We start from the raw sequence: 24,543 nt of genomic DNA, 5'->3' as shown, positions 1-24,543 counted from the left end.
CAAAAGGGGGGAATGGCCTCCAGGAGCAGTGGATTCATGGTGTAGGCACTGAGCCAAAACAATAACCCTGGAGGCAATATATATATATATATATATATATATATATATATATATATATATATATATAGACAGACTATAAAAGAGCCATCATTGTAATTGAGCACTCCCTGCAGGCGTTCGCATAATAGACTATTGATGGAGACTGGACTTCCCCAGATGGAGAGAAGGAAGTGAGGTGGGTGAAAAACCAGCGGGTACTTGAAAGAAGGTGTGTGTAGGGAACCGAGGATTCTGAGTGGAGGAGGGTGTCAACCGGCAAAGTGATTCTCTCAAAACTGCCACTAGATGGTAGTGCTGTTCTGGAAGCGTTCCAGTTGGACCTAAAGCAGATCTAGACAATACCTGATATTTCCTCCTCTTCTCACTCCCATCTCCACACCTCCCCTCACCCCCCAAGAATTTGGTTGGGGGATTAAGAAGCAACATATTCTACCTCTTTAATATACGTGAAATGCAAGTCTAGGAGATGGTGGTGGAAAGGGGAAAGGGAGTTCAACCCAAAAGAGGCCGCTTCCCGCTCATTTCCCTGTCCTTTGTCTAGTCAGGTCTTTGGCGGTCTCCAGATTGTACCCACCCTGGTCTTCCAAGCTCAGAACCACCTTTTATAACACAATCACAGTTTCACAAATCCCAGGAAGGTTCCATGTGGAGAGAGGCTAAGTTTCGCCCTTGCCCGAGGGATTACAACATTCAGAGTATCCCCTTGGTGTAAATGGAAGACACCTGAGAAAAGGGAGAAAATAGACGTTCAGTGAAGCACAATCCTGCAGCTACTCCGATAGATCACCCTTTTTTCCAGCTCAACCTTATTTCTGCCTCCCGAATAGTCTTTCGGTCCTGCAGGGTGAAAGAGACCACAGCACTAAGGCTGCCTTCAGTGCAGGGGGCCAGGCTCAAGCCTGGGCTGTCTACTTGGCAAAACAGTACACTATCCAAGTGAACTATTTATTTTATTTTTAAAATTTTTTAAATATTTATTTATTCCCTTTTGTTGCCCTTGTTGTAGTTATTGTTGTTGTTAATGATGTCATTGTTGTTGGATAGTACAGAGAGAAATGGAGAGAGGAGGGGAAGACAGAGAGGGGGAGAGAAAGATAGACACCTGCAGACCTGCTTCACCGCCTGTGAAGAGACTCCCCTGCAGGTGGGGAGCTGGGGGCTCCAACCAGGATGGTTAGCCGGTCCCTGCGCTTTGTACCATGTGCGTTTAACCCGCTGCACTACCTACCGCCCAACTCCCATTTTGTTTATTTTTCATTGCCACCAAGGTTACTGCTGAGACTCAGTGAATCCACCACTCCCCCTTTTATTTTTTATTTGGTAAGACAGAGATGGAGAAGGGAGGGGGAAATAGGGAGAAAGACACCTGCAGCCCTGCTTCACTGCAGGTGCGGACCAGGGGTTTGAACCCAGGTGCTTGTGCTCACTCAGGTAAGCCACAGCCTGGTCCCTCAAGTGAGCTATTAATATTTCACCAGCCTTGCCCAGGCTTCCGGGCCTCAACCATAGCTCCCTAAGCACTGCCCTCCAGTCAGCGCAGATCAGGATGTGCGCTCACACCCACCGTTTCAGTGATTCTCACCTGCACTGTAGCAGGTATTGTAGGCCCAGTCTGGGTTGGAGGGCATACTTCGAATACAGCGCAATAAAATCTCCTGCATTCCCTGGCCCTCCCGAGATACCACCTGACCCATGGTGAAAGTCGAATCATGAAACAGGACCTGGCAGGGCAGGGAAGAGATGATTAAGAAAGTTAAATGGGAGGTGAGGGGCGGGGGAGGCAGACTGTGCTACACCCAGCTGAGCACACATGTTACCATGCACAAGGAACTGGATTCAACCCCCTACTCCCCACCTGCAGTGGGGAAGGTTCAGAGCATTGAAGTAGGTCTGCAGATGTCTCTTTTTCCCTCTCTCAATTCTTGTGTCCTACTCAAATAAGGGGGGAAATGGCCACCTGCAGCAGTACCTCATGCAGGTACTCAGCCCAGCAATAACCCAGGTGGGAAAAAAAAAAAGCTATGTCGTGACTCAGTCCAGGAGCTCAGACAAGGGAACCAAGGACAGAAAGGTCTTCTAAATGTGGTATAAACCCCTGAGTATAGGACCTACGGGGATTAGTGGAACAGGTCTCCAGGACCCATATGTCTGAGGTTACCTGACTGTACAGCAGATAAATTCCAGTATCCAAGATTCGAACAACATATCCTTGGACCTCCATACCTCTCCCACGCCTGAGAGCTGGTTGCCACATCACCTCTGTCACATCAGAGTCCTCTGAAGATGAGGAGAGCAGCAGTCAAGATTTCCCTCGGACAATTCATGTAAAAAATCTCTTGGGACTAGGTGCTAGCCCCCAACATTCCAGGTTCTTGCCCATCTCCCCAGTGATTATTCAAGACAATATGCTGTGGGTGGAGTGGGGAGGACAGCAGGATGGTTATGCAAAAAGACTTTCATGCCTAAGGCTTCCAAGTCCCAATTTCAGAATGGAAGGGAGGAGAAAGGAGAAGAAACAAGCATAGTGCTTTCACAGTCTAGGATGTTGTGCAGTTGGTAAAACAACAGATTTTCAAACAAGAAGTCTCCAGTTCAATCTCCAGCATCAGAAATACCAGAGTGACCCCCTGATTCTGTCTGTCTGTCTTTCTCTCTCTTCTCAATATTTATTTATTTTTAATAAAAGAGAGGTGAAGAGAGACAAACCAAAGTACTGCTCAGCTCTGACTTGTGCTGGGGATTGAACCTGGGGTCTCAGAGCCTCAGACATGAAAGTCTTTTTTTTTTTGCCTCCAGGGTTATTGCTGGGGCTTGCTGTGGTGCCTGCATTATGAATCCACTGCTCCTAGAGGCCATTTTCCCCATTTTTGTTGCCCCTGTTATTATTATTGCTGCTGTTGTTGGATAGGACAGAGAGAAATCAAGAGAGGAGGGGAAGACAAAGGTAGACGACACCTGCAGACCTGCTTGCAACCCCACTGCAGTTGGGGAGCTGAGGGCTCACGCCTGTCCTTGTGCTTTGCGCCGTATGCATTTAACCCGCTGTGCTACTGCCTGGTGCCTGGCATGAAAGTCTTTTGCATGACCATTATGCTGTTTCCCCAGCCCAAGGTTCTGTGTTTCCTCCTCTCTTATAAATATTAATAAGTAAATCTTAAGGCAAACGCTAGAAGAAGAAGTAAATCTTAAAAAAGAAAAAAATCAAGGGCTAGGGAGGCAGCATAATGGCTATGCAAAAAAAACTTTTATGGGGGCTAGTGGTAGCTCACCGGGTTAAGTGCGCTTAGTGTGAAGTGCAAAGACCAGACTGGCACAAGGATCCTGGTTGGGGCCCCCCACACACACACCTTGCACCCCACTTGCAAGAGGGTCACTTCACAAGTGGTAAAGCAGGTCTGCAGGTGTCTTATCTTTGTCTTCCCCTCCTCTCTCAATTTCTCTCTGTCCTATACAACGACAGCAGCAATAACAATAACAGCAAGGGCAACAAAATTGGGAAAAATGGCCTCCAGGAGCAGTGGATTCATAGTGCAGGCACTGAGCCCGGCGATAACCCTAAGGGCAAAAAACACAAAAACAGAGACTTTTATGCCAGAGGCTCTGAGGCTCTGAGGTTCCAGGTTCAGTTACCAGCACCACCATAAGCTAGAACTGGGCAGTGCTCTGGTTTCTCTATCTTTTCCTTTGTATTTCTCTGTCTTTCTTTTTTGCCTCTAGGGTTATTGCTGAGGCTCGGTGCCTGCAATACAAATCCACTGCTCCTGGAGGCTATTTTTTCCCTTTTGTTGCCCTTGTTGTTTTATCATTGTTGTGGTTATTATTATTGTTGTTATTGATGTCATTGTTGTTGGATAGGACAGAGAGAAATAGAGGAGGGGAAGACAGAGAGGGGGAGAGAAAGATAGACACCTGCAGACCTGCTTCACCGCTCGTGAAGCGACCCCCCTGCAGGTGGGAGCCAGGGGTTCTGACTGGAATCCTTATGCTGGTCCTTGCACTTTGCATCACTGTGCTTAGCCCACTGTGCTACCACCTGACTCCCCCCTTTTTTTTAATTAAAAAATTTTATGGGGGTCGGGCGGTAGCGCAGCAGGTTAAATGCACGTGGTACAAAGCGCAAGGACCCATGTAAGGATCCCGGTTCAAGCCCCCGGCTCCCCACCTGCAGAGGAGTTGCTTCACAAGCGGTGAAGCAGGTCTGCAGGTGTCTGTCTTTCTCTCCCTCTCTCTGTCTTCCCCTCCTCTCTCCATTTCTCTCTGTCCTATCCAACAATGAACGACATCAACAACAACAGTAATAACCACAACAAGGCTACAACAACAAGGGCAACAAAAGGGGGGGGAAATGGCCTCCAGGAGCAGTGGATTTGAGTGCAGACACTGAGCCCCAGCAATAACCCTGGAGGCAAAAAAAAAAACAAAACACCTGCAGCTCCGCTTGACCTGTGAAGCTTTCCCCCTGCAGGTGGGAATCAGGGGCGAACCTGGGTCCTTGTGCACTGTAGTGTGTGCTGTGCACTTAACCAGGTGTGCCACCTCCTAGCCCCATAAATAAAAATAATTTTAAAAGATCTTATGGGGAGTCGGACAGTAGTGCAGTGGGTTAAGTGCACGTGGCGCAAAGTACAACGACTGGCATAAGGATCCCGGTTCGAGCCCCCCGCTCCCCACCTACAGGGAAGTCACTTCACAAGCGGTGAAGCAGGTCTGCAGGTGTCTATCTTTCTCTCCCCCTCTCTGTCTTCCCCTCCTCTCTCCATTTCTCTCTGTCCTATCCCAACAACGATGACATCAATAACAATAATAATTACAACAATAAAACAACAACAAGGGCAATAAGAGAAGAAAGATCTTATGACAAATGATGATAATAATAAAAATAATGCTCACCTTTGGAGGTGATGTTTATGGGAACAAGGTGCAGAACTGAGTGCTTCTCTGAGGAGAGAGAGAAGAAGTCTTAGCAGCACCCTAGTCCAGCTGCTCTGCTGCTAGAGTTCCATCAGCCCCTAGGCCCTGGGACAGCAATCTCCAAATGGCCAGGCTGCTGGATCACCTCCCACCCCTGCTGCACCCTGAGGCCTCACTCTGTTTATGGGTAGACACTGCTCTCTTTCTCCGGGATCTCTCCCCACTCTGCCAGGCTTCCGGGGCGGTAGGACTCTGCTCGTGAAAAGAGGGTCAGAGTTAAAAATATGTGACCGTCCTTCTTCCCAGCCCTCCCCTCTCTCTGGGAACACGTCCCATCTCTCGTGCACCTTTCTCTAGCAGCCTGAGTCTTGGTGCTGGCTGTCCTCCAGGGTTTGTTAGGCATGAGGAGCATTAATCTTTAACAATTTCTTTTCCTGGAATGGCTGCTCCCTTAACCTCCAAGCACAGGACCCCCTTTTTCACCCACTCAAAAGTTTATGGATCGAGGCTGGAAGTAAGAGACAAAGAGCCAGCCAGCCCTACCACCCATCCTCGCCAGGCACCATTCTCCTTTTACTCACCTGTTCCCACAGGCTCAGCCATAGAGAACCTTCCCCCTTCTCGGAGGGCCCTCTAGTCCTCTGTAGCCGGCTCACCTCTCTCCTTAAGGTCTGCAGCTCCACTTGTTGGTTCAGCAGAGCCAGAGCACAAGCCACAGCCCCCAGGGCTGCCCCCCAACTCAACCAGAGGGCCACTGAGAGTGCTGGCTCTCGAACAGGGCCCCCCATGTTTCCCAGAGCCTCTCTGGGGGCTAGCAGGGAAGGTGATGAGACTGGCATGAGCCGGGGACCCTGCCAATAGCTGTGGCCACAGGAGTGGGGTGTCAGGGAGGTGGGAGGGAGGGTGGGGGGTGCGGGCAGTGGTGCAGAAGGGAAGAAGAGTATTACGCAAGGGAGAAATAAAAAGGAACTTGAGAATAAAAAGGGAGGAGGAGACCAAGCAAGGGGTACTATGGGTGCTCCTGGTACCCTGCAGTGGGGCAAGTATTTTCTCGAGCCCCCCCCCCCCACTTCCTCTGACCTCTCGAAAAATTAGGTGTCAGTCTCTCTAGGAAGGACGGGACTGCCAGTGACACCCAGGAGGAGCGGCCAGAACACAGGAATCCTGGGGCGGCCCTAGAAGTGGGGGAGGGAAGGTTGGCCAGCTATGGGGCATGGTGCCAGGAGCAGTTAGTTATGGAACGACAAGCAGGGCAGCATTGAAGATCAAGGCGTGAGGGTGAAAGACCCTCTGGCTTCAGCACAGGAACTGTTTCTGGGAGAAGTCTGCTAGGAGTGACGGGGTGGGGAGGCCAGGGGGAGAACCAGGGTCATGAAAGCAAGGAACCAGCTGAGTCCTGGGGTTAAGGCCAGGCCGGGTGTGTTGGAATAAGGCCTGCACTACTCCCTGTGCTGAGATTGGCAAGCAAGACTTCCTGTTTCCCAAGAAAAGCTCTTACATAAGGCTCAGGACAAAGGCGGGGGGGGGGGGGGGGGGGGGGGGAGGTCTTAGCACCCTACCCTTGTAGGATTTCTCCCCTGGACTCAGGGACCCAGGTTCTGTGTTCCTGGGCTCCAGTGCCCGGCTTACTGAGCCTGCACCCCAATCCAGGCCTGCCTGCACCCGACAGCCCAGCCAGGGCTTATGCCAGCACCTGCTGAATGTCCCCGAGCTGCCAAGAGGAAGGGCCCCAGCTCCTCCCAGCCAGGGATTCCCCGCAGGAGGAAGCCAGCCTCCTAGGTAAATGAGGCGAATGACTTTCTGCTAGACCTTGGGCAGGGGACTGCTTGCTTTCTTGTGGCAGTTTGCCTTTCCACTCTGCTCATACCTCAGGGCTTGGAAGCAGGTAGGTTCTCCTATCCCAAATTTGTAGGGCACCCTGAGATTCTAGGTGACCTGCACCCCACTCCCCACTCCCCTCTGGCCCCCTCTGAGTGACCCTCAACTACTCTGAGAATGTTCCCCTCAGCCCCAATAAAGAGAGAGACAGGACAGAGGGTAGACAGCATAACGGTTATGCAAAGAGACTCATGCCTGAGGCTCCAAAGCCCCAGGTGCAATCCCCCCCCCCCCACCATAAACCAGAGCTGAACAGTATTCTGGTAAAAAAAAAAAGAGAGAGAGAAAGACCATGACTTATTCTCTTTAATATCCACTTTTCAACACTTTGTCATAATAATAATAAAAATAATATCTGTTTTAAAAATCCACAGGGAGTCTTCGGGAAGAACTTGTTTGGGTCTCTCAGCCCGCACATTTGGGACCTCCTGGCCTAGTCCCAGTCTTTCTGGCGCCCAGCCTCTCCTAGTGCCTGAAGAGGGGTATTTGGGACCCATCTTCATCCACAGTTTAGTAAACACAGTGTCCTGGAGTGTGTATGGTCAGAGTGGGGAGTCAGGAGATAAATGGGGGTGTCAAATGTAGGGAGGTTTGGGGTGGGGTTGTCAGAGAAGTGTGGACTTTTCTGTGTGGCACTGGGGACAGGTGAGCAAATCCTGGGGAGGGGGTAGGAGAGCAGGGAGTGGGTCTGGGGAGGGGGAGGATGACTGGGATAGTCAGAGAGCTGCAGTGGGGAGCTGTCAGCCTGGGAATGTCCAGAGTCCCTCAGTGAACTTGGAAGAGTCCAAAGTAGGTGAGAAAGGGGGCAGCTTTGAGATGGGCTCGGGGGAGGGTGCGGATTCGTAAGGAAGCCCCTGACCGCAGGGGCAGTAATCCAGACACCTGGCAAAGCCGGAGTTGGGGCCCCAGGGAACTGGCTGCAGTGGCTGAGAACTCCTCCAGGCAGCGCAGGGCCAGTGTGTCATCCACCAGCAAGTCCAGCTTCAGGTAGACAGCCTTCCCTTCATCAAAGTGCACCTGGAAAGTGGGCGGGAGTGGGGGGAACAGGTGGAGTCCAGGCCCTCCTATTAAGTGTAAGTCTTCCCAGGCTTCCTCTCCCTAGTCCCTCCCCCACAGACCAAACCTTTCCTTGAGTTCCTTCTTCACCTGCAGAGTCACGTGGGCTTACCTGACAGTACAGGTAGTAGAGCCCAGCCTTGGTGACTATAAACTGCCCTCTCTGGGTGTCGTAGCGCAGTGGACTGGAGCTGTTGATTTTGGCCTCTTCCCAGCCATTCACTGTTCCATCCACACCTGAATGTGGATGTTCAGAAAAAAGGGAAAACCCCTTTATATGACTTCCTCATACTCCCCCCTCCCTGCCAGGGCTTCTGGAATTTATAGGCCTTCCCACCGTCCCTGGAAGATGTGGAGATAAACCAGGGCAAGAGAGGACTCTTACCCTAGGGCCTAGAGTACAACAGGAGTTATGTGAAGAAGCACAACAATTATGACCAGCATGAAACAGAGCAAATTGTCACTAGTCACCTCTAGGGAGAAGATCAGCACTGAGCGGGGGAGCGTGGGGGTGTTTCTATTTTGTGTCTATATTACTTTCCGCTTTTACTCTGACAGGTTATAGTTACTGTGCTTGGTTCACATTACTTGGATTAATAAAATGGAAAACAACAGAATGGCAAATCATACAGTGGGACGTAACTCAACCCTGGACCGCTGGTACATGCTACAAGATGGATAAACCCTGAAAACACCGCGCTAAGTGAGAGGAGTCAGAGAGATGGGGTCCAGAGGTGGTGCACTGGTACAGTGCACGTTATCATATGCAAAGACCTGGGTTCAAGTCCCTGGCTCCTGCCTGCACGGGGGAAACTTCACAAGTGGAGAAGCAGTGCTGCAGGTGTCTCTCCCTCTCTCCCTTTCTATTTACCCCTTCCCTATCAGTTTCTGTCCTATCTATCAAATACATAAGCAGATAGACTAGGAGTGTGTCAGTGCAGTGTGTTCTTAAAAAAAAAAAAAGTCAGTAAGGACTTTCATGCTGTTTCTCTAAACTGTCTAAATAAGTAAATATACAGGAGTAGGAACAGGCTACTTGAGAAAGATAAGGGCAATGGCAGAAGGATACAGGATTTCTCTCTCTCTCTCTCTCTCTCTCTCTCTCTAAATATTTTATTTATTTATGAGAAAGGAGAAGAGAGAAAGAACCAGACATCACTCTGGCACATACGCTGCTGGGGATCGAACTCAGGACCTCATGCTTGAGAGTCCAAAGTGTTATCACTGCGCCACCTCCCAGACCATTCTTTTTTTTTTTTTTTTTAAGATTATTTATTTTGGATAGAGAGATAAATTGAGAGGGAAGGTGGAAGTAGAGAGGAACACACGTGTGTGCACACACGCACACATACCGACTTGCTTCACCACTCATGAAGCTTACTCCCTGCAAGTGAGGATGGGGAGTTGGACCTGGGTCTTTATACATGGTACTGTGTGCACTTGACTAGGTATGACAACACCCAGTCCCTTCCTTTTCTTTTTTTCTCTTTTCTTTCTTTATCTCTCCCTCCCCCCCTCCCTCTCTTTCTTTCTTTCCAGAGATGGGGGAAGAGTCTCACTTTTTCATTTAGACAGAAAGATATAGCATCCTGGGAGGTAACACAGCAATTAGAGTACCCAACTTGAAAGTTTGAGGCCCCAACTCCCACCCCTGAAATGGCATATGTGAAAGTAATGCTCTGATTTTCTGTCTCCTATTCAGTAGTGGATAAATAAAAGGGGGAAGCAGGTGGTGAGCCTCCCCCAACAAATTTTTAAAAAATATTTATTTATTTATTCCCTTTTGTTGCCCTTGCTGTTTTATTATTGTAGTCATTATTGATGTCATTGTTGCCTGACTTCTTTTTTTTTTTTTTGAGAGAGAAAGAAGGTCCAGGAACATAGCATCATAGCTATGCAAAAGATTTCCATACCTGGGGCTCTGCGGTCCCAGGGTCAATCGCTAGCACCACCATAAGGCATAGCTAAGCAGTGCACTGTTAAAAAAAAGGGGGGGGTTGGGCAGTAGTGCAGCAGGTTAAGTGCACCCAGTGCAAAGCGCAAGGACCAGTGTAAGGATCCTGGTTCGAGTCCCCCGGCTCCCCACCTGCAGAAGAGTCGCTTCACAGGCGGTGAAGCAGGTCAGCAGGTGTCTTTCTCTCCCCCTCTCTGTCTTCCCCTCCTCTCTCCATTTCTCTCTGTCCTATCCAACAATGACAACATCAATAACAATAATAATAACTACAACAATAAAACAACAAGGGCAGCAAAAGGGAATAAATAAATACTAAAAAAAAAAAGCCGAGAGTCGGGCATTAGCGAAGCAGGCTAAGCGTAGGTGGCACAAAGCACAAGGACCAGTGTAAGGATCCTGGTTCGAGCTCCTGGCTCCCCACCTGCAGGGGGGTTGCTTCACAAGGTGAAGCAGGTCTTCAGGTGTCTGTCTTTCTCTCCTCCTCTCTGTCTTCCCCTCCTCTCTCCATTTCTCTCTGTCCTATCTAACAATGACGACATCAATAACAACAACAATAAAACAACAAGGGCAACAAAAGGGAAAATAAATATAATTTTTAAAAATGTTAAAAAAAAAAAAAAGCCTCCAGGAGCAGTGGATTTGTAGTGCAGGCACTGAGCCCCAGCGATAACCCTGGAGACAAAAAGAGAGAGAGAGAGAGATACCACCACCACACTGGATGGAACTTCCTCCTGTGCCACAGCACCTCCCATGTGGTGTTGGGGCTTGAAGAGGGCCATGTGGGTAACATGACACAGACCCTACCTGGTGAGTTACCTCTCCACCCCAGTTCTTGAGGTGATGAAAATGTCTTCTGTTTTGTTTCAATGTGGCACGGGGGTGTTCGTGAACCCAGGTCTTTGTGCACGTCATACCACTGCTGAGCAGTTACTTCAGGTCTTTTTTAAAAAATTCTTTGTTAAATTTTATTTATTTATTAATTTATTGGATAGTAGCAGAAAAATTGAAAGGGAAAGGGGGGACAGAGAGGGAGAGAGAGAGATAACTGCAGCACTGCTTTACCACTAGTGAAACTTCCTCCTTGCAGGTGGAGAGTGGGAGCTTGAACCCAGGACCTTGTGTTTGGTAATATGTGTGCTTAACCAGGCATACCACCACCCAACTCCCTGGCCCCTACTATTTTTTTTAAAAGACTTATTAATGAGAGAGAGAACCAGAGCATCACTGGCACATGGGACCTCATGCCCGAGAGTTTAAAGCTTTATCCACTGTGCCATCTTCTAGACTGCAGTTTATTACCAGATCACTAATCAGCTTTGGCTTATGGTGGTCCTGGGATTGAACCTGGGGGCTCAGAGCCTCAGGCTTGAAGGTCTTTTGCATAACCATTATGCTGTCTCCCTAGCCCCAGACTGCTTATTTTTATCAGCGAACAGCCCAATTCTGTCTATTGATGGTGCCAAAGATTGAACTTGGGACTTCTATAAAACAGAGTTTATATATCTTCCCTGCCTATCACTCTTTTTTATATCTATTTTTATTATTATCTTTTATTTATAAAATAAAAATATCAACAAGACCCTAGAGTAAGAAGGGTACAATTCCACACAGTTCCTACCAGAGTTATATATCCCATCCCCTCCATTGAAAGCTTTCCTATTTATTTATTTATTGGATAGAGACAGTCAGAAATCAAGAGGAAAGGGAGGGATAGAGAGGGTGAGAGACAGAGAGACACCTGTAACACTGCTTCACCACTTGCGAAGCTTTCCCCCTGCAGGTGGGGACTGGAGGCTCAAACCTAGGACCTTGCGCACTGTAACATGTGCGCTCAACCAGATGCGCCACCCCCCCCCCCCGGTCCTGAAAGCTTTCCTATTTTTATCCCTCTGAGATAGCACTCTTTTTTTTTTTTCAGAGAGAGGAGAGAGGGAGATACTGGCACACAGGTAGGAGAGGCAGCACAACACTGCGCCAGCACCCAAGGAGTTCCTCTAGTCCCACTCTTGGTGCTCCTATGTGGTGCCAACCCAGGGTCTCACACATGGTCAAGCATGTGAGCTACCTTCTGCCCCCTGGAAAATATCCTAATCTTACTATAGTGATAGTTGCCCAATTTTGCGATAATATTAAAAAAGATTTAAAATTGCACTACAGGGGTCAGGTGATGTTACACTGGTTGAGCACACGTTGCCATATGCAAGGTCTGGTCTCCACTTGCAGAGAGGAAGCTTCATGAGCAGTGAAGCAATGTTATAGGTGCTTCTCACTCCCTCTGCCCTTGTCCTATAAGAGAGAGAAAGAGAGAGAAACGGCTGCTGGAAGTAATAGATTCATTGTGCAAGCACTGAGCCCCAGTGATAACCCTGGTGACAAACATGAACAAATTGCACTTCAACTATAAATCCTGCTCCTTTGGCCACCCCCTTTTTCTTTCTCTCTATCTTTTATTGGATAGGACAGAGAGAAAGAGAGACACTTGCAGACCTACTGCACTGCACATGAAGTGTGCCCCCCTGCAGGTGGGGAGCAGGGTCTCAAACCCAGGTCCTTGCTCGTGGTGACTTGTGCATTTAATCTGATGTGACACTACCCAGCCCCCAAAATTGAATAATTTAAGAAAGAGATATTTGGGGCATGGAGATAGCACATCGATTATGCAAAAGACTTTCATTCCTGAAGCACCGAGATCTGGAAAAACAAGAGAGAGATGGAACCAGAGCATCTCTGTTATGTTCGTTATTGAGGATTGAACTTGGGGCTGAGAGTCCAGTGTCTTCTCCACTGCACCAACTCCCAGGCCACACGGCCTGCTTTTTCAGGCAGAGAGTAAGGGAGACACCATGGTACCAGAGCTGTCCCCAGTGCATGGCTTTCCCATGTAATGCCAGGACTTGAACCTGGGCCGTGCACCTAGAAGGCAGGCACCCTGCCTGGTGCCTACTCCTCCAGCACAGTGGACAAGAGTCTTATTCGCCACTGCACCCCAGGCAGGAGACCTGGACCTGCTGCTCATAGGCGATCAGCTAAGGGGGGGGGGATGATAGAGGTGAGAAGGCACGGCTTGCCTGGAGTCCACAGTCAGCTTCCAGGGCCACTGACTATCTCAGTAGCCTTGGTAGCAGCCTTCCACAGCTCCTCATCCACAGGGCCCTGCTAGTCACTGGGCATTTCTATTCCCACCTACGAAGTACCTTTCTTTTCAAATTATTTATTTATGTTCCTTTTTGGTTCCCTTGTTGTTTTTGTTGTTGTTGTAGTTATTATTGTTGTTGATGTCATCATTGCTGGATAGGACAGAGAGAAATGGAGAGAGGAGGGGAAGACAGAGAGGGGGAGAGAAAGATAGACACCTGCAGACCCGCTTCACCGACTGTGAAGCGACTCCCCTGCAGGTGGGGAGCCAGGGGCTCAAACCGGGATCCTCACACCGGTCCTTGTGCTTTGTGCCACGTGCGCTTAACCTGATGCGCTACCGCCTGACTCCCTCTTTTTATTTTATTTTATTTTATTTTATTTTATTTTTTCCCTTTTGTTGACCTTGTTTTATTGTTGTAGTTATTATTGTTTTTGTTATTGATGTTGTCGTTGTTGGATAGGACAGAGAGAAATGTAGAGAGGAGGGGAAGACAGAGAGGTGAAAGAAAGACAGACACCTGCAGACCTGCTTCACCGCCTGTGAAGCGACTCCTCTGCAGGTGAGCCAGGGGCTCGAACCGGGAACCTTATGCAGGTCCTTGCACTTTGCTCCATGTGCACTTAACCCGATGCGCTACTGCCCAACCCCTAAAATATTATTTTAAAAAGTAAAATAAAATGCACATCTGATCCCACCTGTAAGCTTAAACCTCAGAATAACTTCCAGACTTTGACACCCATGTTCCTTTCTGGCCTCATGCCCTGTCCTGCTGCTCCTGCACTTGCTCCCTCAGCCATCCTGAACTTCTTCCACTCCTCCAGACTCCTCTAAGGCAACTCAGACCAGCTGTACAACAGGTTCTTTCTTCCTGAATGTCCTCGACCCTTGTTCACCTCACACTCTTCCAGGGAAGCCACAGCCTGATGGGGAGGCATCGCCTACTCCATGTAAAGTTGTCTTTGGGAGTCAGGCGGTGGCGCAGTGGGTTAAGCACAGAAGCGTAAGGACTGGCATAAGGATCCCAGTTCAAGCCCCCGGCTCCCCACCTGCAGGGGAGTCGCTTCACAAGTGGTGAAGCAGGTCTGCAGGTATCTATCTTTCTCTCCCTCTGTCTGTCTTCCCCTCCTCTCTCCATTTCTCTCTGTCGTATCCAACAACAATGACATCAATAACCACAACAATGTTAAACAAGAAGGGCAACAAAAGGGAAAATAAATCAATATAAAAAAAAGTTGTTTGTCTTCCTTTCTGCCACCAGGTACCTCCGGCTATTTTCATTATTTGTTCTTGCCACAGTGAACCTTACACTGTGTATGCTTGTCTCCTCTCAGTAATTCCTTGAGAATTACTGGGTAACTGCTAAAGTCAGTGGTCCCTAGAGAAGGGAGAAAGGCTGGCATGACTAGCAGGGGTGGGGGAGAAGATGGAATGGCATTTGTAGATGGATATATTTGAACAAAGCTGTTTGGCCAAAGAGTATAGCCTGCCTGGGACCCTGGAGGAGTTGCCTGCTGTCCTGTGGTTTCACAACCACAAACCTCAAATGGACATTCTTTCCTGATTGACAAGCCTACTACTCCCCCCCCCCACTGAACTTTGTTTTGTTTTTGATTTGAAAGAGACTTTGACATGTGTGCAACCCAGGTTCAAGCTCACCCCCTACCACACTGAAGGAAGCTCTGTTGATGTGGTCTCTCTCCTCTTGCCCCCATCTCTCTGTTTCTAATCTTTATTTATTTTTTTTTGCCTCCGGGGTTATTGCTGAGGCTTGGTGCCTACACCACAAATTTACTGCTCCTGGAGGCTATTCTGTTGCCCTAGTTTTATCGTTGTTTTGGTTATTATTATTGTTGTTATTGATGTCATTGTTGTTGGATAGGACAGAGAGAAATGGATAGAGATGGGAAAGACAGAGAGGGGAGAGAAAGACAGACACCTGATGACCTGCTTCACTGCTGGTGAAGCGACCCTCCCCCCCCCCCCGCTGGTGGGGAGCCAGGGGCTCGAACTGGGATCCATGCACTGGTCCTTGTGCTTGCCCAATCCCCTAAAATCTTTTTGAGAGAGGATGATAAAGGCAAGAGAGGACCAGAACTCTTCCCCATCAGTTTTAAAGACATCTTCAGTGAAACTAATCCAATTACAAATAATACTAAGGCAAGCATAAACCCATGGGACTACATCAAATGAAAAAGCTTCTGCACAGCAAAAGAAACCACTACCCAAACCAAGAGACCCCTTAAAAAATGGAAGAAGATCTTTACATGCCATACATCAGACAAGAGGCTAATAACCAGAATATATAAAGAATTTGCCAATCTCAACAACAAGACAACAAATGACCCCATCCAAAAATGGGGGGAGGACTTGGACAAAATATTCACCACAGAAGAGATCCAAAAGGCTGAGAAACACATGAAAAAATGCTCCAAGTCTCTGATTGTCAGAGAAATGCAAATAAAGACTACAATGAGATAACCACTTCACTCCTGTGAGAATGTCATACATCAGAAAAGGTAACAGCAGCAAATGCTGGAGAGGATGTGGGGTCAGAGGAACCGTCCTGCACTGCTGGTGGGAATGTCAATTGGTCCAACCTCTGTGGAGAACAGTCTGGAGAACTCTCAGAAGGCTAGAAATGGACCTACCCTATGACCCTGCAATTCCTCTCCTGGGGATATATCCTAAGGAACTCAACACATCCATCCAAAAAGATCTGTGTACACATATGTTCTTGGCAGCACAATTTGTAATAGCCAAAACCTGGAAGCAACCCAGGTGTCCAACAACAGATGAGTGGCTGAGCAAGTTGTGGTCTATATACACAATGGGATACTACTCAGCTATTAAAAATGGTGTCACCTGCAACACTGCTTCACTACTCGCAACGCTTTCCCCCTGCAAGTGGAGGCTGTGGGGTTAAACCCAGATCCTTGCACATTGTAACATATGCTCTCAGCCAGGTGTGCCACCATCCAGGCCCTCCCTCTTTCTTTGGAATTATTCTCTCTCTTTCTCTCTTAATCTTTTTATTTATTTATTTTGCTTTCCCTCCTTTTGTTGCCCTTGTTGTTTTATTGTTATTATAGTTATTGTTGTTGTTGTTGATGCTGTCGTTGTTGGACAGGACAGAGAGAAATGGAGAGAGGAGGGGAAGACAGAGGGGGGGAGAGAAAGATAGACACCTGCAGACCTGCTTCACTGCTTGTGAAGCGACTCCCCTGCAGGTGGGGAGCCGGGGGCTCGAACCAGGATCCTTATGCCAGTCCTTGTGCTTTGCGCCACGTGCACTTAACCTGCTGCGCTACCGCCCGACTCCTTCTCTCCCCCTTTTATCACCCCCTTCCCTTTTGATTTCTGGCTGCCTCTATCCAATTAATAAACAAAGATTGCGTGTGTGTGTGTGTGTGTGTGTGTGTGTAGAATAGCTTCATTTAAGGGCATTCATACATTCATGAGCACCTGAGAATCAGAATAGCTTCCTTTAAGGAGATTCATAAGCATCTGAGAATTAGGTGCATTTGAACAATGCCTGATAAATGTTAAGCAAAGATTCATGTAGTTTAACTTACCACTGAGATGACTGAGTTTGTCTTTGATCCACATTCCCCTTTGCCCACCTACTGGCTTATTTCTCTCTTTCATCAGATAAACTCCTAGAAAGGATTACAACTGTTTCCTATTTCCCATTTTCTCTTTTAAGTCTTTTTTATTATTATTATTCAATTGCCACTAGGGTTATTGCTATGGTTCAGTGCTGACACTACAAATCCAGCATTCCCAGCGGCCATTTTTTCCCCTTTTCTACTTTATTTGACAAGACGGAGAGAAATTGAGAGGGGAGTGGGAGATAGAGAGGGACAGAGAAAGACAGACACCTGCAGACTTGCTTCACCACTCATGAAGCATCCCTCCTGCAGATGGGGAGTTGGGGCTTGAACCCAGGTCCTTATGCATAGTGATATGTGTGCTTACCACCTGGCCCCTAATGTCCTCTTAATCTAAGTCGCACTGGCTTCCATCCTGTGTCATTGAATCTTCCCTTGTCAGGGTGACTTTGTGGTTGCTTCGTTCCTTTGTTCCTCTCTTTCCTTTTTGATGCCAGGGCTCTCACTGGGGCTTCCTGCCTGCACAGTTTCACCACTCCTATTGGAATATTTTATTTTATTTTATTTTATTTTATTTTATTTTATTTTAGTGGAAGACACAGAGAGAGAAGGGATGTGAGAAGGGGTGAAGAGAAAGAGATAACACAGTACCTCTCTACCACCCATGAAGCTTCCCTTCTTGCATGGTGCTCCCATGTGATGCAGGTACCTGAACCCAGGTGCCTGCAAATGGAAAAATGTGTGTCCTGCTGGGTGAGCCGTCCCCTATCCCCACCAGTTATTTCTTTGTTTATTGCCACCATGGCGATCATGGGGTCTTGGTGCTGCAGGATGACTCCACCATTCCCAGTGTACTCACCGCCCCTTCTCACAGAAACAGAGAGAAATAGAGAGGGAGAAAGAAACACCTGCAACAGTGCTCCACTGCTCACGAAACTTCCCCCCTGCAGGTGGGGGCCAGGGATTTGAACCTGGGTCATCATATGTAACTGGGTGCACCACTGCCTCCCCTTGGTTAAATTTTTTTTGGTTAAAAAAATGTTAAAGGTTTATTAATGAACCATAAGAGAAAATTAGGTAAAAAGAGGAGAGCAGCGAGGTATGAGATATGCTATATGTGGAGAGAGGGCAGTCCTACAGAAAAAAAAAAAAGAAAGAAAGAAAGAAAAAAACACCATTTCTTTTAGCTTATTCTGTTTTTGTTATCACCAAAGTTTCACCACACAGGGCTTATTTTTTTCAGATAGAGACAGAAATAGGTGGGGGGGGGGTGAGAAAGAGAGAGAGAGAGAAAGAGAGAGAATACAGAACCAAAGCTTCCTTCGATGTGATGGGGACTGGGCTCACACCTGGGCTGCACACATGGTAAAGTAGCACACAAACTATCCCACCAGCTGATTTCTAATGTTCCCAAGTCCCGTGGTCATTTCTCTTCTCATCTTATGTGACCTCTCAGCTGTAGTCACCACAGACAGCCACATCCTCCTTCTTGAAATAGTGTCTTCCTTCAGACTCCAAGACATTCCCCTCCCTGAGTTTCTTCCCCTCTCTGGCTGCTTCCCAGTCTCTGCTGGGCTCTCCTCCTCTGCCTCACTTCTATAAGTCCAAGAGCCTCAAAGCTTTACTCCAGGGGCCCTTCTTTCCTCTGGTGCCTCATCTAGTCCTATAACTTTAACATGCTATCTATATAGCAACAACTCCTGACTTTCTCTGTCCTTACCCAGCCTGAGCTAGTCTACCCTCTCTATAGACCTAGCTGTCTATTTATGGAACTCACTTGTTTATCCACTGGTTTATTGTTTTATTTCAAAGATATTTCTTCAATGAAGTCTTCAATAAAGAAAGAAATCTCAGGTATCAAGGGCTCTCTCTCATTATCTTTATTTATCCATTGGAAATAAATTGAAAAGAAATTGAGAGGGAAATAGAGAGGGAGAGAGACAGAGAAACACCTGCAGCACTGCTGAATTCACTGCTTGTCAAGCTTTGCTCCTGCAGGTGGAGACCGGGGGCTTGAACTTGGGTCCTGTGCATTGTAACATATGTGCTCAATCAGGTGCACCACCACCTGGCCCTGATAATTTGTTGTTGTTGTTGTATTCCACTGCTCACTCTGTCTTATTATGTTGCTAGAAATTAAACCTGGGATCTCCAGTGCCTCAGGCATCAAAGTCTGTTATACGGGGCCAGCTAGTGGCACATCCTGTAAAACTCAGATGTTACAATGTGCAAGGACACTGGTTCAAGCCCCTGGTCCCTACTTGCAGGGGGGAAGCTTCATGAATGGTGAAGCAGTGCTGCAGGTGTCTCCCTGTCTCTCTTCATCTCTATTTATCCCTCCCCTCTCAATGTTTCTCTGTCTCTATCGGAAATGAATAAATTGAAAGAAAAAATTCTGTTACGCTACCACTGGTATTATATCTCCCCAGTCTAACTATTAATTTATTTTTGTCACTGCCATGTTTCGCCACTCCAGGCCAGCTTTTTCTGATTGAGAAACAGACAGAGTGAGGGAAACAGACACAGATTCGAACCTGGGTCACAAGCTTGGCCGAGCAGACACCTTCCCAGGTGACCTATCTTGCCAACACTCTAATTATTAATTTATACACCTCCCAACCAATTTAATTTACACATCTCCCCTGACCAATCCCATTGGAGTAAATGGCATCATCAGTACCAAGCTGCCTAAGTTAAAGAATATAAAAGTTAGGGCCAGGCGGTGGCACATCTGGTTACACATTATAGTATGCAAGGACCCAGGATCAAACCCCAGGTCCCCATCTGCAGGGGGAACGCTTCATGAGTGATGAAACAGTGCAGCAGGTGTCCTTGTCTCTCTCCCTATCTCAACCTCCCTTTTCAATTTCTGTCTCTATCTAATAATAAATAAAATATTTTTAAAAATCTAAAAGTCATCTCCAATGCCTTCCTTTTCCTAAATATCTAACCTACGAACAAACCTCACCTCCAGAGCTTGCACTAAATCTACCTCGGTCTTTCACACGCCAGATCTATCTCCAGCCTCTCTAGACTAAGCCAGCCTAATATCTTGCTTCCTGGACTTTCACACAGATGGATATTTCAGGTGAGGAAACAGTGTGTGCAAAGTCCAAAAGCAGCACACTGACAGGAAAGGGTGTCAGCCAGCAGGAGTGGAGAATACGCAGGGCATGCAGGGCAAAGAGGCTGACAGCCAGCAGGAGTGGAGAATACGCAGGGCATGCAGGGCAAAGAGGCTGACAGCCAGCAGGAGTGGAGAATACGCAGGGTATGCAGGGCAAAGAGGTTGACAGCCTATAGGGAGAGTGACTGGACACCAAGCAGAAAGGCAACAGAATCAGGTGGGGTAGATAGTTTAAAGGTTATGCAGAGAGACTCTCATGCCTGAGGCTCTAAAGTCCCAGGTTTAATCCCCTGCACCACCATAAGCCAGAGCTAAGCAGTACTCTGGTAAAAAAAAAAAAAAAAAAAAAAAAGGAAAGAGAAAAGAAAAGCAACAGAATCATAGTGGTGAGGCTTAAGGAAGCTTAGCTTGGCTGCACTGGGACAGAACAGGGGCTAGGTCAAGTCTGCAATGAAAGTGTTGAGATTTGCGTGGAAAGGTAACAAGGTAACAACACTGGCGTGGAGGGGGAGGAGAAGAGTACAGAGTAGAAATGCTGTGAAGAAAATGACCAGCGCAAGGAAGCCTGATGGAATGGGAGGGTGGGGAGAAGAGGAAAGGCCTCACGGGCAGAGTGGAGACAGGGGTGGGGCGGGGTGCCGGGAGTTAGGGTTGCTTGTTTGGTAGGGGAGTCTGCCAGGATCTACAGAGGGGCAGGGAACTCCTCAGGTCCCTGTGTCCCAGAGAAAGTCCAGGTTTGGGAGCTGAGACTTTCCTGAATGAGCTGGAGGCTAGAATATAGACTCTATGATTCACATTACACAATAATGTTCACTTCTGTGCTGTAAAGTACATGAAGCAAACCCTGAGGACATTCATGAGCGAGCTTCAGGGGCTACAAGGTCGATGATAGGCGGGGGAGGGGGAAGGGGAAGGTTTTGAGGGCTCCTTTCCTAGGATGTTAGTGCTGTGGAGTTCAGGGTTGAACTCAGAGGTGGGGATGGGGTCTCACCCGCCTGTGCTCCATCTTGTCCCGGACGTGGGTGAACTGTAAGACATAGGAATGGGTTGGTGAGGCCCACCCGGTCCCTGTGCACACCCTCCTCCCTAGGCATGGCTCACCCAGCACCCACCTTCATAGTGGGCTGCAATCGCTCTGCGAGCCCGTGCTTTCCGGCCTTTAGGTGCTGAGAATCAAGGAAAGACAGATGGGCAAAGCAGCCTCCCCCCATACCCAGGGGTCCAGAAGCCACTCCCCCTGGCCCTGTCCCCCTCTTAGAACCCTGGCATCCTTATTCTGACTCCTGGCCTCAGAGACTTGGACCTTGTCTTACACTATAATTAGAGGGATTTATTTATCATCCAAACTGGCATACTTCCAGCTGCAGAAGGGGCACTGCTACTCATAGACACATGGATATGGCAGGTGCAAACCTGAAACTGGTCACATGGTCACTCCATTCATGTCTTTTTGCTTATTGAGACCAGGCCTCTGACACCCTCCCCCCCACCATGCTTCATCAAGGCCCCAGGGACACGCCTAACATCTGGCTGGCCTTGCTTCATCTTTGGGGCAGGATCTGAAATGAGAAGCAGGTCCATGTGGCAGAAGGAACTTCAGAGAGTGAGAGGGCCAGAATTCAAGGATTGAGTCTTGACTGACTAGTTGTATGGCTCCTAAGCCCCATTCATGCTCTGTGCCTCGGCTTCTCTACTCTGAACTGAGAACAAAGGTTGTTGCTTTGCCTGCTTCTCGATGAACAAAGGCAGCAGTGAATAGAGATGACGGCCATAGACCAGCCACAACTGTTGGCTTTGAGACTGGGGTCAAGGGACACTCACCACTTCTTTGAGGCCGAACCAGTCGCTTCAGAAAAGGCACAGGACCCTCTGACTGGGGGCTCGGCTCCTAGGGAAATTAAGAGTAGGCTCAGTGGTCCGGGAGGTGGCGAAGTGATAAAGCTTTGGACTCTCAAGCATGAGGTCCTGAGTTCAATCCCCGGCAGCACATGTGCCAGAGTAGTGATGTCTCGTTCTTTCTCTCTCCTCCTATATTTCTCATTAATAAGTAAATTAAATCTTAAAAAAAAGAGTAGGGCTCAACCAGGGTTTAGGAGAGGCCAACAGGGGGCTCATGAGGGCAGGCAGCAGTCAGTAACAGGCACAGATGTTTTGGGGAGGGACTAGGCCCCTGATCTAAATGATGCTGGAACCAAGGAGGGGCAAGGTCCCAGGGTCAGGCCGCAACCCTTAGCCCAGTCACATCTTCCCACCCCACCCACTCCAGCCAGCACAGCCCCTGTGCTCAGCCGGCATCCAGCCTGAGCACCGTGGGTCCACACTCTGTGCGTGCAGCCAGCATCCCCCTTTCAGAGCTGGCTCCCATGCCTCCTACTCCCACTTCACTCACAGCCAATGACACAAAGCCCTGAGGCACAGCCCCCACCATGTCTCTCTCACAGTATCCTGCTGGTGCGCACACACAGCTGGCACAGCCAGGGCACAGCCCGCACCCTCGGCTCGCGCCACTTCCCACGCCCGACAGCCTGCACACAGCGCACACATCCACTCACCCGCGGGTCCCGGTCCTCTCCTGCCGTCAGCTCCCTCTGGGAAGGCTCCTGCTGGGAAGGAAGGTCCCCATCCACCTGACACCCCAGCCTCCACCCCCACCCCGCACCCCTCCCGGCCCCACCAGCTGCGCAGAGCCCCGCGCCGAGCTGCCCAGGGAGGGGCTTGTGCAGCCGCAGGGCCTCACCTGGGCGGACTGCGATGCCCGGCTCCCCAGGCTGACCACGGCCAGCAGGAGGCCAAGGGAGGCCAGCGCCAGGCCCAGGCCCAGCGCGAGCGGGGCCAGCAGGGCGGTGCCCGGCTCCCCCCGGCGCCCCCTCCGCCTCTGGCTCCGACGGGCGGCCATGGGGGCGGGGGGCTGTGCCTGCCTCACCGCCCCCCCATCCCGGGACCCAGAGGGCTCGGGGGAGGGGGAGCGGGCGGGCGGAGCGGGCGGGGGAGAGGGAGGGGCCAGGGAAACGGGGCGGGAGGGGGACGAGGACAGGAAGCCGGACACTGTTTGTGCGATTGAACTGCCAGCCCGCGCGAGCGAGGGGCGCGCCGCCGGCGGGGGACGCAGAGCGGTAACCGCCCAGAGCTCGCTGCGCGCCGGTGACCGCGGGGCGACCGGGCGTGCGACACCCAGAGGGGGCGCCCCCGAGGCGGGAGACGGGGAGCGGAGGCGGCCAAGGACAGAAGCCCCACCCAGGCCTGGGTGCGGGAGATAAGACCCTGACCCCCGGGAACTCCCACCCGCCGGGTCCCGCCCCAGGGGCTCGCCGAGGGCGCGGGGCCGGGGTCCCCCGCCGCGTGGCAGTGTGGCTGCTCGCGTCAGCACGCCCCCCCAGTCTTCACGGTCAGCTTCAGACCCACTCGGGTTTGCCCATAGCATCCACAGACGGCGCTTTCCTGCAAGAAGCGGGAGGGGAGCCTGAGAAGCCCGGGTGCACCGGCGTGTTTCGGCGCTTCCCGCAGGGATCCGCGGATGCCTTGGACCCCGGCGCCCAACACGCCGCCTGGTCCCCACCGCACTTGCCTGGAAAAGCAGGGGCCCTCGGCTACTGAAAGGGCTCGTGTGCGCTCCAGGTGGAGCTACTAAGCGTCCTATACAAGGATTCGGTAAAAGCGGGACACCTTTTGCCACGAAAACATTTTTCGCAGACAGTAAGACCCTCAGGAGTTCAGAGACCGTGTAATGCTCAGTTCTGCACATTAGCAGTGCAAAGTATGAGAAACCAGTTGGGATGCAAAGAATAATAAAGCAAAGGTGAAACTGTTTTTTTTTTTTTATTAAGGTGGGTAAGTGCAGCGCCTCCCGCCTCCCTTCCAGCCTTCCAGTCTCCCTACCACACTGCGGTCTTGCTAGTTCTGTGCTAGAGTCTGTTGAACGGCTTTCCTACCCGAGGCCCTTAAAGACTCTTATTTTTGGGAGTCGGGCTGTAGCGCAGCGGGTTAAGCGCAGGTGGCGCAAAGCACAAGGACCGGCATAAGGATCCCGGTTCGAACCCTGGCTCCCCACCTGCAGGGGAGTCACCTTCACAGGCAGTGAAGCAGGTCTGCAGGTGTCTATCTTTCTCTCCTCCTCTCTGTCTTTCCCCCCCCCTCCATTTCTCTCTGTCCTATCCAACAACAACAACAATAAAACAACAAGGGCAACAAAAGGGAATAAAAAAAAAGGACTTATTTTTAAGTCTTATTTATATATTTACTAATGAGGGCCTCGGAGGTGGTGAAGTGACTAAAAGATTCATTAAGGGGGGGTCGGGCGGTAGTGCAGTGGGTTAAGCGCTTGTGGCAGCAAAGCGCAGGGATGGGTGGAAGGATCCCGGTTCGAGCCCCCGGCCCCCCACTTGCAGGGGAGTCGCTTCACAGGCGGTGAAGCAGATCTGCAGGTGTCTATCTTCTTCTCCCCCTCTCTGTCTTCCTCCCCTCTCCATTTCTCTCTGTCCTATCCAACAACAACGACATCAATGACAACGATAATAATAACCACAACAATGGTAAAACAACCAGGATAACAAGGGAAAAAATGGCCTCCAGGAGCAGTGGATTCGTGGTGTTGGCACCAAGCTCCGGCAATAACCCTGGAGGCAAAGAAAAAAAAAAAAAGATTCATTAAGGTGAGTAAAAGATTCACCTCACTGAAGCGTGAGGTCCCGAGTTCAATTCCTGGCATTTCATGTGTCAGAGTGATGCTCTGGCTCTCTCCCTCTCTCTTATTAACACATAAATAAATATTTACATATTTATTTATTAATGACGGAGAGAACCAAAAAATCGC

General features: G+C 49.5%; 2 protein-coding genes across 3 annotated transcripts; both read right to left on the bottom strand.

The window, feature by feature from the left end:
* Positions 1–673: 673 nt before the first annotated feature.
* Positions 674–5,810, bottom strand: TNFSF13 (TNF superfamily member 13). The gene is made up of 6 exons (NM_001291884.1): positions 5,553–5,810; positions 5,148–5,223; positions 4,951–4,998; positions 2,219–2,337; positions 1,643–1,781; positions 674–783 (listed from the first exon to the last, which is right to left on the bottom strand). Exons 1-6 carry the CDS (start codon positions 5,808–5,810, stop codon positions 674–676), a joined length of 750 nt encoding a protein of 249 aa, NP_001278813.1.
* A 1,327-nt stretch (positions 5,811–7,137) lies between these two features.
* Positions 7,138–23,284, bottom strand: TNFSF12 (TNF superfamily member 12). Of its 2 annotated transcripts, XM_007522107.3 has the most exons (7): positions 22,471–23,283; positions 22,286–22,333; positions 21,555–21,621; positions 20,846–20,899; positions 20,725–20,760; positions 8,018–8,142; positions 7,138–7,866 (listed from the first exon to the last, which is right to left on the bottom strand). In XM_007522107.3, the coding sequence occupies exons 1-7, from the start codon at positions 23,152–23,154 to the stop codon at positions 7,615–7,617; spliced, it is 1,266 nt and encodes a 421-aa protein (XP_007522169.2). In that variant the 5' UTR covers positions 23,155–23,283; the 3' UTR covers positions 7,138–7,614. The 2 variants fall into 2 exon arrangements, with proteins under 2 accessions (XP_007522169.2, XP_060060295.1); XM_060204312.1 differs by lacking the exon at positions 20,846–20,899 and having other exon boundaries at positions 22,471–23,284.
* Between the last annotated feature and the right edge of the window lie 1,259 nt (positions 23,285–24,543).

The sequence above is a fragment of the Erinaceus europaeus genome, chromosome 12 (assembly GCF_950295315.1).
Source record: "Erinaceus europaeus chromosome 12, mEriEur2.1, whole genome shotgun sequence".
Taxonomy (NCBI): Eukaryota; Metazoa; Chordata; class Mammalia; order Eulipotyphla; family Erinaceidae; genus Erinaceus; species Erinaceus europaeus.
This window is presented reverse-complemented; position numbering and strand designations above follow the sequence as displayed.